At 31.3% G+C, this 14,938-nt stretch overlaps 2 protein-coding genes across 2 annotated transcripts; one reads left to right on the forward strand and one right to left on the reverse strand.

Moving 5' to 3' along the window:
* Nucleotides 1–4,229: 4,229 nt before the first annotated feature.
* HBS1 (translation elongation factor EF-1alpha (GTPase) HBS1) lies at nt 4,230–6,619 on the reverse strand. The gene has a single exon (XM_085193291.1). It carries the CDS (start codon nt 6,469–6,471, stop codon nt 4,438–4,440), a length of 2,034 nt encoding a protein of 677 aa, XP_085049417.1. The 5' UTR covers nt 6,472–6,619; the 3' UTR covers nt 4,230–4,437.
* A 272-nt stretch (nt 6,620–6,891) lies between these two features.
* Nucleotides 6,892–11,398, forward strand: RagA-B (Ras-related GTP binding A/B). Its single transcript, XM_085193294.1, has 7 exons — nt 6,892–7,230; nt 7,315–7,414; nt 7,817–8,034; nt 8,165–8,331; nt 8,593–8,686; nt 8,851–9,003; nt 9,322–11,398. The coding sequence occupies exons 1-7, from the start codon at nt 7,219–7,221 to the stop codon at nt 9,499–9,501; spliced, it is 924 nt and encodes a 307-aa protein (XP_085049420.1). The 5' UTR covers nt 6,892–7,218; the 3' UTR covers nt 9,502–11,398.
* Nucleotides 11,399–14,938: the final 3,540 nt, after the last annotated feature.

The following is a 14,938-nucleotide window of genomic DNA, read 5'->3' on the forward strand; positions in this document are numbered from 1 at the left end:
GCCGTCGATAAGTGATTCAAGCTGAAACACAAGTTGGGAAGTGCATGGGAAGTTAATGGGGGAGTCTGGTTAAAGTGCTATTTACACGTCAAGACTTAATTGCCGTCTGAAGTTTCTTGAGAATGTATAGATTCCATCTTGCTAACTTTACTTGTCATAGTGTGAATGTTACTGTCGCTGTCGTAGCGCTTTTGAGGCGACGCGAGTTTGACGTTCATCAACATTGGAATTATATTTGAAAACCTCGCAGAGCATCCTGTAATTATTAAATATGGTATGCTTTTAGAATCGTACTTAACACGTAATGTCTACAAGATTTGGCGGAAAATAGGGGACGTAGTGTCTTAACACTAGGTTCCCTCTGCCTACCCTGCTGTGTACGGGATACAGCGTGAAGCGGATAAAAATTATATATATTCGAAAGTGTTAATTAAATATTCTCGAACATAAAAGTTGAATGTATGCCATACTCGTATGGCATTTTCTAATTCAATTTAGCATCTCCAGAGCTGAACTAGATTCCTGAGAGGGAAATCCGCATACATATCGAGAGAGGTTAATCTAGATAAGTAAATGTCGCTAAGCACAAATTATATTTCATTATATATGTATATAATACTTAGTTTATTATGAAAATGAAATTAACCATAATATTCTATACATTAAAATACCAATTTATATTGTAAACGTTTTTGTATCTTTCCCCCATTAGGGATAAACATATAATAGAAATGATAAATGAAGGTATCAGCTATAACTATACTTGTATAATATAAACTAACTACTTACCTAACTAGAATCGAGCCAAAGAAAGCAATTATTAAGTCTTAGCAGTTAGAACAAGTTAAAACTTGTCCACAACGTCAAAATAGAGTTAAGAGTCCCAAAGTGCCCTTACGAGATTAGGCGGTCAAGCTTTACTAAGTGCATACCTGGCCTTAAGCACACTGGGCACTAATTAGTTCTTGGACCGCTTTGTTAAGTTGATTAATCAATCTACATGCTAGCTTGGATTATGACAGTATCAGCATGCCAATTAATAATTGTATGTGGTGTACACAGTGTTTTTACAGAATTACGTCTTAGTTAATATAAAAAAAAATATATGTATTATTTTTGGAGTTATTATATTTATAACCCATGGGGTATACTTAGTCATCAAGATATTATTTTAAAAAAAAACAAAAAAACAGCTTCACACTATGTCCCGCTCACATCAGGGTAGGCAGAGGGAACCTAGAGTTAAAACACTCTGTTCTTTATTTTCCGTCGAATTCTGAAGGTATTGTGTGTTGTGGCGGAACTCAACACCGCGCTTAGCCTCAACACCAGAGCGAAGAAATGAAAATATTTCATTTCGTCGAGTGAGAATCGAACTCACAAGGACTGGTCCCTATATATTATTTATTGATGATAATTGTTTGTTCGTAGCTATTCAGCATTTAAAATTTGGATAAGATATTAATTTCAGATTAGACACTTAAGAAAGTAGGTATAATCGCTAAGCAACTGGATGTCATAAAAACTACAATAAACATAAAAATAATTTAGGTGAAATACATAATTAGCTAAACATTGATAATTATATTTTTATTATGTAAAGGAGGGTCTTTTTAAGTACATTAGAATTAATTTTAATTGGCTTTCTATTGAGACTTTAATTTTCTTTTCGTTATTGAATACCGCCATGTACGTATTATATTTCTCGAGTATAACGTAAATGCGGGTTGCTCATTAAAAACGGGAGAGGGAAAAAAGCATCTTCATATCCCATTATATCTCATTATCTAGATAATAAATATTTATTATTAAAAATGTAAACTAAAGGTAGACCTAATTATAAAAATACTAAATATATTAATATTTAACAAATCGAAATTAAGGAAAAGTGGGAAACGGATTGATATCATTTCCTACTATATTTTTCCTTGCTTACCCTACCACAGGTAGGATTACTTATAGATGAAAATATAACAAAATCTTAGATAAAAAAAAAATTACTAGAAAAACTATAAAAACAAATAAACAATAAGAAAACTTACACTGTAAATACCTATAGAGGAATATAACTGTATAAGAATAATATAATAATGAATATTACAGACCCTCACTAACAGACAGTCGATCAGTCACCGTGTTGTCCACGAGTAGCCTGTCTGCCACCAAAGAGTAAATATAATTATGATCTGTCCACAATGTACTTGCATTAATAAATCAGCTTCACGCTGTATCCCGCACACAGCAGGATAGACAGAGGGAACCTAGTGTTAAGATACTCCGTTCCCCACTTTCTGCCGAATTCTCGAGGCATTGCGTGTTGAGTGGCAGAAGCAGAGCGAAGAATTGAAAGTATAAACGTAAATACATATTTCACTTCATCGAGTGGGGTTTGAACCCACAACCGTCGTGTTTACACTCACACCCTTTGTGCATACCTAATATATACCATAATAAAATAGAAATATATTTTCTACGTATTTCTCATATGTAGGCGGGTTTTAATTTTAATTACATTAAATTCGGTAAGCACGGCAAACATTCAAGCATATTGTTCCACGAGAGGGTTAATTAAATACGCTTTAATTTCTACGTTGAACCGTCGACGTAGAGTAGAGTAGCTCTAATTAACATTTCTGTTTGTAAATAAGCATGTTATAAATAAGTTGGGAGGTAATAAATCGCGACGTCAACTACAGCTTAACCGGTACAAATAATTAAATACACAAATCTTAGGAAATGGCCGCAACGTTTTGATATTTCAATCTGAATGCTAAATTTATTTTGGTATATTATGGGACTGATTGCAGCTACTTCAAATTACTTATAATTAAACACCCACTTATACAGACGAAATACTAAAGTAAATAAATTAACATATATTTTTCTTATTTTACGTTTTTTTAAATCTGTGACTTACACGGGATATACGCCTTACTGTAAGCTACTTTAAGCTTTGAAAGTTTTAAGGCAAAGAAACGACGCCATCATCATTGTAGCAAGGATTTTAGGTATTGTGTCTCTCGTGTTACGTATACTTAAATGGCTCAATCTACCAGCAAATCTCTTTAGTTGAGTATATACTCAAAATTATATAAACACATCCTGTATTGAGCCTACCTACGTACCCTTTACATAAATGCAAATTAAAATATTCGTTAGTTGTATTGCTATCAATATTAACTAGGCGTTTTTTTTTATCAACTTTTCGACACTAATACTATAAAAATAGATGATAATTGTACGTGTTTGTATTTTCAGAAGGAAAACGACACAATTTAGACTTCAAATTAGATTTCATCTATTTTAATTTCAGATTATTTTTTACATGTTTTTAGTACCACTAAACAAAAGCGGAATTTAACGTAAGATGTCTTATTTATAAAGCCCAAATATCGTAATCGTAATATTAATAATGAGCATACATAGCTGGAACAAGTAATTTTACCAAACAAACAAAACAGCCTCTACTGGGAAATGAGAAGGAAATTAAATTTCGTTACACTCACGACACTCGTCCCGATTCGCTGTCAAATATGCTGCGAAACTGACGGAAACAAGGAAAAGAAAGAACATTACAATTTTTTGTTATACAAAATGATTTAACAAATGTGAACTTTTTATATAGAACATAATAAAGCAAATCGATTTCCTTTGCTCCGCTGCTTTGCGTCTGTTTCTAATTTTGTTCATAAAATTCAAAAAGTATTTTTTATTAACATTACTATTACAATTCAATTTATATGGGTATAATTTGTCCATATTCCACTTCTTCCTGTCTTCCTTTTGCACTTCGCCCTAAGCCACGATCGTACCGCCATCTATTATCAATATTGATAGCAAAATTATAGCACACGTTATAGCAAAATTAATAAAAAATAGTTTTTAAATAAGTAATACCTTATTCAGGTAGTCTTGAATAAGAGGTAAACAATCCAGAAAAGGGTTACTTTATATGACACAATTAATGGAGTTAATTTATTTTATTAAAATAACTATGACAGTAATATGCTGATAGCATTGTAAATGATACTATACGTCTGTAGAACTTATGTATATATAATTTTTTATCCTCCTTTTTAGAAATCGAATATCATAAGTGACTAAAAACATTTCCTTAACTTTTAACAATTATTAAATCACCCAAACGCAAATAGAATAGAATAGAATTAAATGACTAATATAAAATGTAAGTTATATTAAATTTTTCTTTTTAAAATAAAAGTCACAAACAACTATATCAACATTTATTAGCATGATATAAATAGTAATTATTAGCAATAATTATAACCATTTCTATGTAAAGCACAATACATTATTGTACAATAATATTTCACATGTTCTTTATAATAATGTCTCAGCACCTGAAGGGCACAAATTTTATTTATTAAATAAGAATTAATATCAGAAGCTGTATTATTTTGCTACGTATCAGATCAATCAAATGCTAATAATATCTGTCACAAGGCCAGCGGCTATAGTAACTCCTGCAACACGTAACATGACTCGTCCTAATTCCTTGACATCCTTATATCTCTCTATACATATGGGCTTGCTAGCTTCTATGTCTACAACAGCCACCGAATTATTGCCTAAGCACCTAGGCTTCTTTTTCAACACCTCTCCTGTGCTCTTATTCAACAATGCCTTTAATTTTACTATATTACCAGATTCTACCAATGACTGATGGTGAATTAGTACAGGAAAACCTTTTGTTATTGGAACCTTTACATTAAAAACCACCAATCTAGCTTCAAATCGTGAAGTCACTGGTATTTGTTGAATTGGGTCACTTAGTATGTATCCAACAGCAACATTTTGCATCTCTACTCCTGATAAAGTGACACTAACTTGATCACCAGCAAATGCTACATTGCTCACCAAGTCATTGATACTCAAACTTTTTACTTCTGCCATTTCTTTTGTAGGGCAAACCAGAACTTTATCTCCTTTGTTAATAAGTCCATTTTCAATACGTCCAGCCACACAAAATCCTGAGCCAGTGCCCTTAAATATATCATTAATTGACATGCGTAAAGGCTTTGACACTGGTCTCTGTGGAACATTAAATTTGTCAATAACATCAAGCAAGCAAGGTCCATGATACCATTTTAGTAAGTCAGGTTCTTTTGGAGCATTCACTAAATTCTCACCAATCATACCAGAACAGGGAACATAAGTCACATCAGAATCTTTAAACCCCGCTTGTTTTAAAAACACTTTTAGCTTTTTAATAATTTCATTAAATCTGTCTTGAGACCAACTGCTTGTATCTAATTTGTTCACTGCAACAGCCAGCTGGTTAACTCCAAGTGATCTAACTAACAAAGCATGTTCCCTTGTTTGTCCACCAAGATCAAAACCTGATTCAAACTCCCCTCTAGTTGCATCCACTACTAATAATGCAACATCAGCTTGCCCCGCACCTGTGATCATATTTGGAATAAAATCTGCGTGACCTGGAGCATCTAGAATAATGACTTTCTTTGTTTTAGTCTCAAATTGGGCTTTTCCTACATCCATTGTAATTCCTCTTAATCTTTCCTCACCAGTTTCATCTAACACCCAGGCATACATAAAGCTTTGTTTCCCAACTTTTTTACTTTCTTGTTCATACTTGTGCAATGTTCTCTGACTTACTTCACCTAAATCACAGAGGAGGCGGCCCATCAAAGTAGATTTTCCCGCATCCACATGCCCTATCACAACTATATATAAATGGTCTTTTTCTGAACCTCTTTCATTTGTGTACTGTACTTTTGGATCAATTTTGTTTTCTTTTACTTTCATAATAACTTTATTGTCATCTACTTGATCTGTCCTAGAAGGAGTTCTTTCTCTAGAGGCTGGAGACTGATCTCTTGGCGTTCCAGGCTGACTTCCAAGATTCTCATCTCCTAATTTAAAGCCTTTGACAATCCCAATTTTACTTGGTTCTACTTTTGTGGTAATAACTTTAGGTGTAGTGTCAACTACATTGGGAACTTTACTAGGTTCAATAATTACAGGAACAGGCTGTGCAGCTGTCTTAGCAATATCCACTTCAGAATTTTTACCTTTATTATTATTCAATATTTCATCTAATGCACTGTTGTAATTAAAATTATGATTCAAAACAGATTGCACTAAAATATTTTCTGGTATTGTATCTCCTAAAATATTTCTTAGCTCATCGAGACATGACATCAGTTTTGCTTCATCATCTTCACTTAAATTTAGGCCGCGTAGGTCCATAGACTCCCGTCGTTCCAAAACTGGAACTGTAGTATCGGGATCTTCATTCTCTTCTTGAATATCGTTGCGACTGTCTAAAAAATTTGATATAGCATTTTGATTACCAGAACGATCATACAACCACTGAGCTGCATCACTTGGCGATAAGCAGCTGTCTTCTTCAACAGAATGTCCATACACATCATCGTAGTCATATTCATCCGAATAATTTCGATTTCTTACATTTCTGTGACGCGCCATATTTAAGTCCAAATATATTTATTTTCTAGGTGTTTAACACAGTCATATTTGTTTTATTTGCAGTCTCAAGCTTATAAATATCACGTTCTTAGATTTTTTATTCAGTATGTTTTTGACAGACAATGTCATCTGTCCACACGGAATTTTCTAAAAGTTATAAAAACATTTCTGATTTCGTTTAAGAATAATTTATAAAATTAATAGATAATAACATAGAAATTACATACTATTCGGTACCGGTATACATTTATAAATTGTATTGTTCCTGCAAAAGCTATAAGAACGACTATTGCGACCAATTATTGTTTTTTTAGTTTTTTCTTACTTAAATTATAAATATTTTTAAATACTTTTCAATATGCAATATATTAAATATTTTTTATTTTATATTTATTAATTAGGAAAAATATACCGTATCTATTTTTTATTATTTTTTTGTATCATAGTTGTATGTTGTATACAAGTGCAACATAGATGCTTCAAAAGTGTCAAATCAGAAATTGTCATATTTCATTTTTTTTGTAATGATATCAATTCTCAATAATTAAAAACGTAACACAAATTTATTATCCACCCTCAGTGATTACTATGTATAAAATTAACTTTTTATAATTTTAATACAGCTTTATTGTTGAACCACCTAAATTTATTAGCTTATTTATAACAAATTATAAGGAAAAGTGATCTTATACAAAAATCATAAAATTTGTTGGATCATCCCCATACAAGATATTTTAATATAACACCATGAAGAAAAAGGTAATCTAAAAGTTTTATTCAAAAAACAATTATAATGTTAAATTATTTTAATTATTATAAAACTATATTTTTTTATTATTTAAGGTTCTTTTGATGGGAAAAAGTGGATCTGGTAAAACCAGTATGAGATCCATAATATTTGCTAATTATATAGCAAGAGACACACGAAGACTCGGTGCTACAAGTAAATATGAAAATATTATATATTTTGATTTTAAAATTGATACAATTAATTAGATACATTTTCATGATGACCTCGAGTCTTTTACATTCTTAGATTACCAATAATAAAATAGTAATTTATCTATAAATATTCGCTTAAGCTCCATTGAACAGTGTCTGAGTATAAACACAATGCTTGTAAGCTGGATTTCTATTTGGGGAATGAATTATTTTCATTTCCACAGTCTGTTTACAAGGCAAAGTGTGGTGTGTACATTCTGCCACTTGATTAGCAATGTCTCAACAATTAGTAAGAAAGCTGGGAACAGACTTAACACAAACTTAATTTTACTATTTACTCAACTTGAGTGTAATTTTGAGATGAGTGAGATGTAGTTCAAACAATTTAATTCTTTGCTTTCAGTTGATGTGGAACATTCTCATGTCCGTTTTCTGGGTAATTTGGTTCTCAATCTATGGGACTGTGGAGGTCAGGAGGCGTTTATGGAGAATTATTTTGCATCACAAAGAGATAATATATTCAGAAATGTAGAAGTCTTGATATATGTGTTTGATGTTGAAAGCAGGGAGATGGAGAAAGATATGCATTACTATCAATCATGTCTTGAAGCCATTTTGCAGGTATTGTTTACTCTAAAGTTAGTTAATTAATATTTTATTACCTAGCCCACCTGGGACCTCTTTGCCTTGACACAAGAGCGAAGAAATGAAAATATAAATGTAAATAAATATAAAATATTTATTTTTATAGAACTCTCCAGAAGCCAGAATATTCTGTTTAGTACATAAAATGGATCTAGTTGCTGAAGAAAGACGAGAAGAGATTTTCAAAACTCGTGAGGAAGATTTAAAAAGGCTCTCTAAACCACTAGAATGTACCTGCTTTAGAACTAGTATATGGGATGAAACACTTTACAAGTAATTATTTCATATATGTCAAATCAATAAAGTTTTAATTTCAATTGTCAGTAACATCAAATAATTTTCCTGAGTGGGGAATCCACAACCTGTTACGTTAACATTAAGTTGTTGCTCTTGTTTGATTTAAAATTAAATATAGAAAGACTTAAGAGCTTCATTTTGTTTATTACAAAAGATTTAACTAAAATCTCCTAGTAATACTATTAGTTATATAATTATATTCGTTATTTATTAAACATATTTTCGTAATATTTCCAGGGCCTGGTCTAGTATAGTCTACAAATTAATACCAAATGTCAAAGCACTAGAGTCGTCACTCAAACAGTTTGCTGCTATAGTTGATGCAGATGAGGTTAGTTTTATTTAGCTTTACACTGTATCCGGCATATAGGAAGGTATTCAGAAGGAGTGTTAAGACACTCCATTCTCTACACACAATTTTCACTAGCTCTCACATATATAATATTAATAACATATATATTTTTTGTGTTTTTCACCAGTTTTTTTTCTTTTTAGGTGTTATTGTTCGAGCGTGCGACGTTTTTAGTAGTGTCGCATTGTCAACGGCGGCCGCACCGCGACGCCCATCGATTTGAAAAAGTATCTAATATTGTAAAACAATTTAAACTTTCTTGTTCTAAACTTGCTGCTCAGTTTCAGAGTATGGAGGTATGCTATTTATTTAATGTTTTTATTAGGTTTTTTATGTGTTTCTTTTTGTGTAATTAAATTCAGTATAAACACAATTACGGCGTCAACTCGTCGTTTTGTTACACCGGCTGATACACAATACTTTTATAATATGTGAAATATAAAACACAAATTTTTCTAAGGTTCAAGTGTAAAGTGAAAGTGAAAAACACATTTTTTTCACAAAGAAATGATTGAAATAATGTGATGAAACATTACTTATATTATCATACATTCAAATTAATTTAAACTCAACAAAATGTATACAATTTTTTTATATTATCCTTTATATTTCAGGTGAGAAACAGTGTGTTTGCAGCTTTCATAGATGGCTTTACAAGCAACACGTATGTGATGGTAGAAATGTCGGACCCAAAAATACCATCTGAAGCTACCTTAATAAACATAAGAAATGCAAGAAAACATTTTGAAAAATTAGAAAAAGTCTCTTCTAGTGCCCCGAGCCAGTATCAATGAAAGGAAATGAAAAATAAATCGATTCAAAATGGTGGATAATATTCATTTTAAAATGTACTATATTACATAAATGTATATGTAGTAATTTACGAGCTAAAGGGATAACATACATGAAAAATATATATCTTTCATGGTATAATAAGTATTGTATATACCTATATAGAGTACGGTGGAAGAGTTGTGGCCGCCCTAAGATTGATTTTAGAAATATTCTTACTTATTTTTTAACATTTTTAAGGTGTTATACCACGCTTAGGAAGACACATACAAAGAGGCGCGGGTTCAAATCCCACTACGATCAAATTCTTACACATTTTCTTACTATAAGTATATTCTTACTTTGATTATTTCTTTCCGAGTACACAATGTTTAAAAGTTCAGAAAGCATAACTTCACGACGCCACAACTCGTCGACCGTACTATATTTTGTATTTTATTTTTTTTAATATCATTAAAATTTTACGGAACAAAGTGTAAATATTGTTGAATATATGTAATATATTGATAAAACAATTAGTTTCCGTTTTTATTTGATATATGCTGATTCAAATTATTTATTTATTATTATATAACTTTGGGAATCCCACATGCATAGATTATATAATTATAAAATAAAAAAATAATAACTCTTATGTAATTTCTTAATACACCACAATTACCACAACATAATGTTTTACATTAAACAACATACTTTAAAAATTTAAATTCTTTAACAAATATAACAATTATTTTGCTTCATTTAAGGTTAAGAAGTAGACATATTGTGTGACCCAACATTTTTACAAAAAAATATAAGACAGTCTGATTATTGAAGAGTTCTTAAAAAAAATTTACACAATTTATTTACCTGGTATTTTTTTATTTAATTTGTGTAGCTATTTGTGTATTTAGTTAAATTTTTAGTTTATTAAGTTTAAGAATTATATCATACCATATTTCTAAATAGTTATATATAAATTTCATTAAATTTTATAATATTTTAATTAATATTTTCAGTTTTCGTACTCTTTAAATAATATAGAGAATATACCTGCTGTGTAACATTATGTAGTACTATCCAATTAATATTATATATAGTATGGTCAACAAGTTGTGGCCGCCCTACAGCTAGGATTTTCCGAAATTACGCGCATTGTTCGCTTGCAAAGAAGATTTTCAAAAGTGAGAAAAATATTGAAATCAAATCTGCCCAGCCTTCTAGGACAACCGAGTCTTGTTGACCGTAGTATATTTTTTATATTAATTAAGTTTAGGTATTTTAAATCACCTACATTCAAATAATAATTAGTAATTCATTCATTATAAACATAAGTTTTGATCTGTGATCTATAATTGTTTTATTGTATAATAGCTTATTCTTTAAAAGTTTGTTCACATTAAATAATGATTGCAAATTAAAATTATAAATTTCTTTGCGATTATGTTCTTATGAATCTACTAATATCTAAAGTCAATTTGATTAACGTTGGTCATATCAATTTTTTTTTAATTCAATTACAATTAAAATACAATATAATTCAATGTACTTGGTTTATTTTAAATTCATCATCCTATAATGATTTGAGTTTAAAATGAAAGAATGACATTTTTGACTTTTTTATATAAAAAGGCAACAAACATATTTAATGTGAATAAATACCTAAATAGATTGCTTTTTAACTACCTTGTACCTATATAAAGTACTTTCTTATATTAAAACAAAATTTCATATCATATGTGTACAAGAAGATTTTAAATATGTTTAAAATTGTATTCAAAATTGCTATTCAAATTGTTTAATTATAATATTTGGCAAAAAGTTATTTTTACGTTTCAAATTGTTGTTTTTTATAAGAAAATGTTATTTTAGTTTAAAGTTACATGTTTTGGCATATTAAAATACATAGATTATCTAAAATTTGGTGTTTTTTATTAATCATATTTTATAGATGCCGTGGTGGCCCAGGGGCACAAGATTGTAATAACGATAGTTGTGGGATCAAATCTGGGAATTAAATATTTAAAATTTTCATCACAGTACTGTTAAGACACTCCGTTTTCCACTTTCCGCCGAATTCTGGAGGCATTGCGTGTTGAGTGGCGGTACTCAACACCACACTGCCTCGATACCAGAGTGAAGAAATGGAAATATAAATTTAAATAAATATTTCATTTCTTGAGTGGGGATTGAACCCACAACTAGTCGCGTTCATCACTGTCATCATAAAATAGTGAACCACATTTTGATTAGACTATTTTTTATCGTCGTATCGGGATAGACCGAAGGGACCCAGTAAAAAAAAATGATTTTAAATATTTTAAATTATAATATACCACTATAACCTTTACAGATACGTCCTAATTACATGATTACTTTATACAAATTAGATTCGTAAAAATAATTCAATATAGATAGATGAATCTAAAACAAATAACATTCCATCTACAGTTATAACATAAATGAATTCTACACCATGCATAACGATATTGACTCTCAGCATGTACTAGCAACAGTTTATCTTTTATTAATATTTTTTATCTAAAAAAATGTATGCCTGAATGCGATTGAATAGATAAGTTGGTTTTTTTTCTATATTCAGAGATAATAAGATAAACGATAGACTATAAAATTGACAGTCATTCATTATGTTTTGTCTTCCGTGACCATTTTTATATCCCTTTAGATATTTTTTTAACTTTAAGACTTTTTAAGAATTATCTGACAAATTTTATTACCAGTTGATATATCTGGAATATTTGTGTAGTAAATATGAAATAGTTTTCCTAACTTTAAATGTCATGGGAGTGCCTATATGGAACATTGAATCTATTATTTAAATCTTGTCTATTGTAGCTTTACGCTTCAGGGGTGGGCACGGCTCACCCGACTCCTCCCCGTCCTACGCTCATGGCTACAGTACCGGTCTTAGCACTACCGGCGCCCTGGGCGAAATATTTTCGGAGCCCCCCTAACTACAATTCAATAACATACAAAAAAGGGAATGGGTACAACGAAATAACCATCTATTTAAAAAAAAAATAATGAAAAAAACTAACAAAATTTCACTTCTTATACCCTTTCTATCTGCGAACTCTTTTATTAGGCATTCAAAGTCTATGTTTTCTGCAATTTTATTTCAAAGTTGTTAAGATCACTTTGTTTTTTTTTTTAGATCTTCGACTATTTTAAAGGGCATCAAAAGGAAAGGGGCACCAAGTCGACGATCACTTAGATATCAAAGTCGACGATCACTTTGTTTTTTTTTTTAGATATCAAAGTCGACGATCACTTTTTTTTTTTATATATCAAAGTCGACAATCACTTTGTTTTTTTTTTAGATCTTAGACCATTTTAAACGGCATCAAGTCCCATAAGCCGCACCGGGCAGCAAATACCCTAGCTACGCCATTGCAGCGAGGAGACATCTTTGCGCAAAGCGCCCTAAACGGGCTTCTACGGCGCCCTTTTTATCCGGCGCCCCTGGCCGTTTGCCCAGCCTCGCCCGCTCGCCCGCTAACGCCGCTAGTGCATGGCTATAGACAAAAGATTGTTAGCGGCCGTCGTGGCGCAGGAGCACAACCGTATGATGTGATTGTGGGTTTAATTCCCACTTAGTAAAATGAATTATTATTTAAGAAGCGCCACGTTGAATTCCGCCAATCAACACGCAATGTCTCGAGAAAAAATAGTGAAAAGTGGGATACGGATTGTGAAGTTGGAAAAGATATTAAGAAAGTAAGAATCAAGACAATCCATTCTCTACTTTCCGCCCACAATGTCTGAAATATTGCGTGTTGAGTGGCAAAGCTCAACGCCGCAGGTTGCCTTATCAAAGTGGGGAAATGATAATAGGTCATTAGCCCGAGTGAAATCCAACCCACAAGTCACAACTATTGCGGTCACAGTGAAACGTTCCACATTCCACGACGCCACAATTGTCTTTTTTATATGGAGAATTAAATATACCATACCTAACATTTAAAAATTAATAAAGAGACATTACACACTAAAATTCATTTCTCTTCTGACAATAATATTGGATATAAAGAGATTTTAACGGAGCTACTGTTATATCATTATAAAAATCACATCTGAATTATTTATTGTAAAGGTTTTCCTCATCTACACATATAATAAAATTGTAACTGGTCGCTATCTGTATACGGAAGATATGTAAGAAAATCTATTTTTTAATTATCAAAGTAATAAATAGAATCCATAACATTGTTTTATCTGTCTGTTTGTCTGTGCACGCTAATCTCAAAAAATCAGAAACTGCTTCACCGATTTAAATATCGTTTTCACTATTGTATTTTGGCAATTTTCACTTAACATTTAGTGTTTCTTTTATCGGTGAATATATAAGAAAGTTGTACCAATGTAGAATATCACGAAAGTAAAGCATGCGAAACAGCGAGCGAGTCTGTACTCGTCAGTTAATAATACGTAGGCAGTATTATTACGTATTCGAGTATGACTTTGACCTTCACTGACTAGTGCTTAAAGATGACGACATTTTTAATTTGGCAATTGGTGTTATAATAAGAAATGTAACAGCTCCGTCTCAAGCTAAATTATATTTTTAAATGTATTTATTTTTTATAATAACTTATATTTAAAAATGTAAAATTTATTCTTTGCATAATAAAGGTATATCATAATGTAACAGCTTCATCTCAAGCTAAATTCACAAGTCCTATCACGAAAGATGCAATAGCATATGGTTTAATATTAAAAACATTATTAAGTAATTCAATAACATTTTTAAGTTACACATTTTTTTAAATCGTCAAGCAATTTTGCAACTATCGCAGTTATGTTTTATATATGTAATATATTGATAAAATAACCTCGATGACTCACACGTTTTCCCGTTACAAATGAACTACCGAATGCAGACGACATTGCTAATTATATTACGTACGGGGTATTCCCATGGACGAGCGCCGAGCTTCGCAGAAATGAAAGTATATAATGCATATTATAAACATAAGCCGGCATTGGAATGATGCCAATCTCATGTTCGGATAAATATTTGGATTTTGAGGGTCATAGGCGCCGCCGTAGCTTAGTTGCCAGGTGCCTGTAGTCGGAATAGTTGTGGGTTTGATTGTCCATTTTGAGGAATGTTTATATTTAACGTATTTTTTTATATTTCCTGATTCGCTGCACTTTCATAGTTTAGCCAAGTTCTTAGGGGTCTTCATCAGATACTCCAAACCTTAAATTTTTATACATCAAAAGAAGAGACCCAACACGCCCAATAAATTCTTTAAAGTATGCCAATATCTAGGTATAATAGCTTGGGTAGTTACAGTTTCTCACTAGGGTCACCAGGTACTCCAGATCTTCGTTATTCCTATATTTGATATTGTTTGATATCAGCTCTCTTGGTCTAAGTATGGGAAGTTCTATTTTGATAATCAGTGAATGAGTGAATCAGTGTCGAAAAATTAA

Source organism: Heliconius melpomene, chromosome 11, assembly GCF_056956725.1.
Source record: "Heliconius melpomene rosina isolate 202511_hmr_F chromosome 11, ASM5695672v1, whole genome shotgun sequence".
NCBI lineage: Eukaryota > Metazoa > Arthropoda > Insecta > Lepidoptera > Nymphalidae > Heliconius > Heliconius melpomene.

What these genes read in the sequence shown, in the direction of transcription:
- RagA-B (XM_085193294.1), top strand. An exon ending in ACGAAGACTCGGTGCTACAA is followed by an intron (nt 7,415 to 7,816) that starts GTAAATATGAAA and finishes CTTTGCTTTCAG; the next exon opens with TTGATGTGGAACATTCTCAT. An exon ending in CTCAGTTTCAGAGTATGGAG is followed by an intron (nt 9,004 to 9,321) that starts GTATGCTATTTA and finishes TTTATATTTCAG; the next exon opens with GTGAGAAACAGTGTGTTTGC.
- HBS1 (XM_085193291.1), bottom strand. Translation starts at nt 6,471, where the DNA reads ATGGCGCGTCACAGAAATGTAAGAAATCGAAATTATTCGGATGAATAT.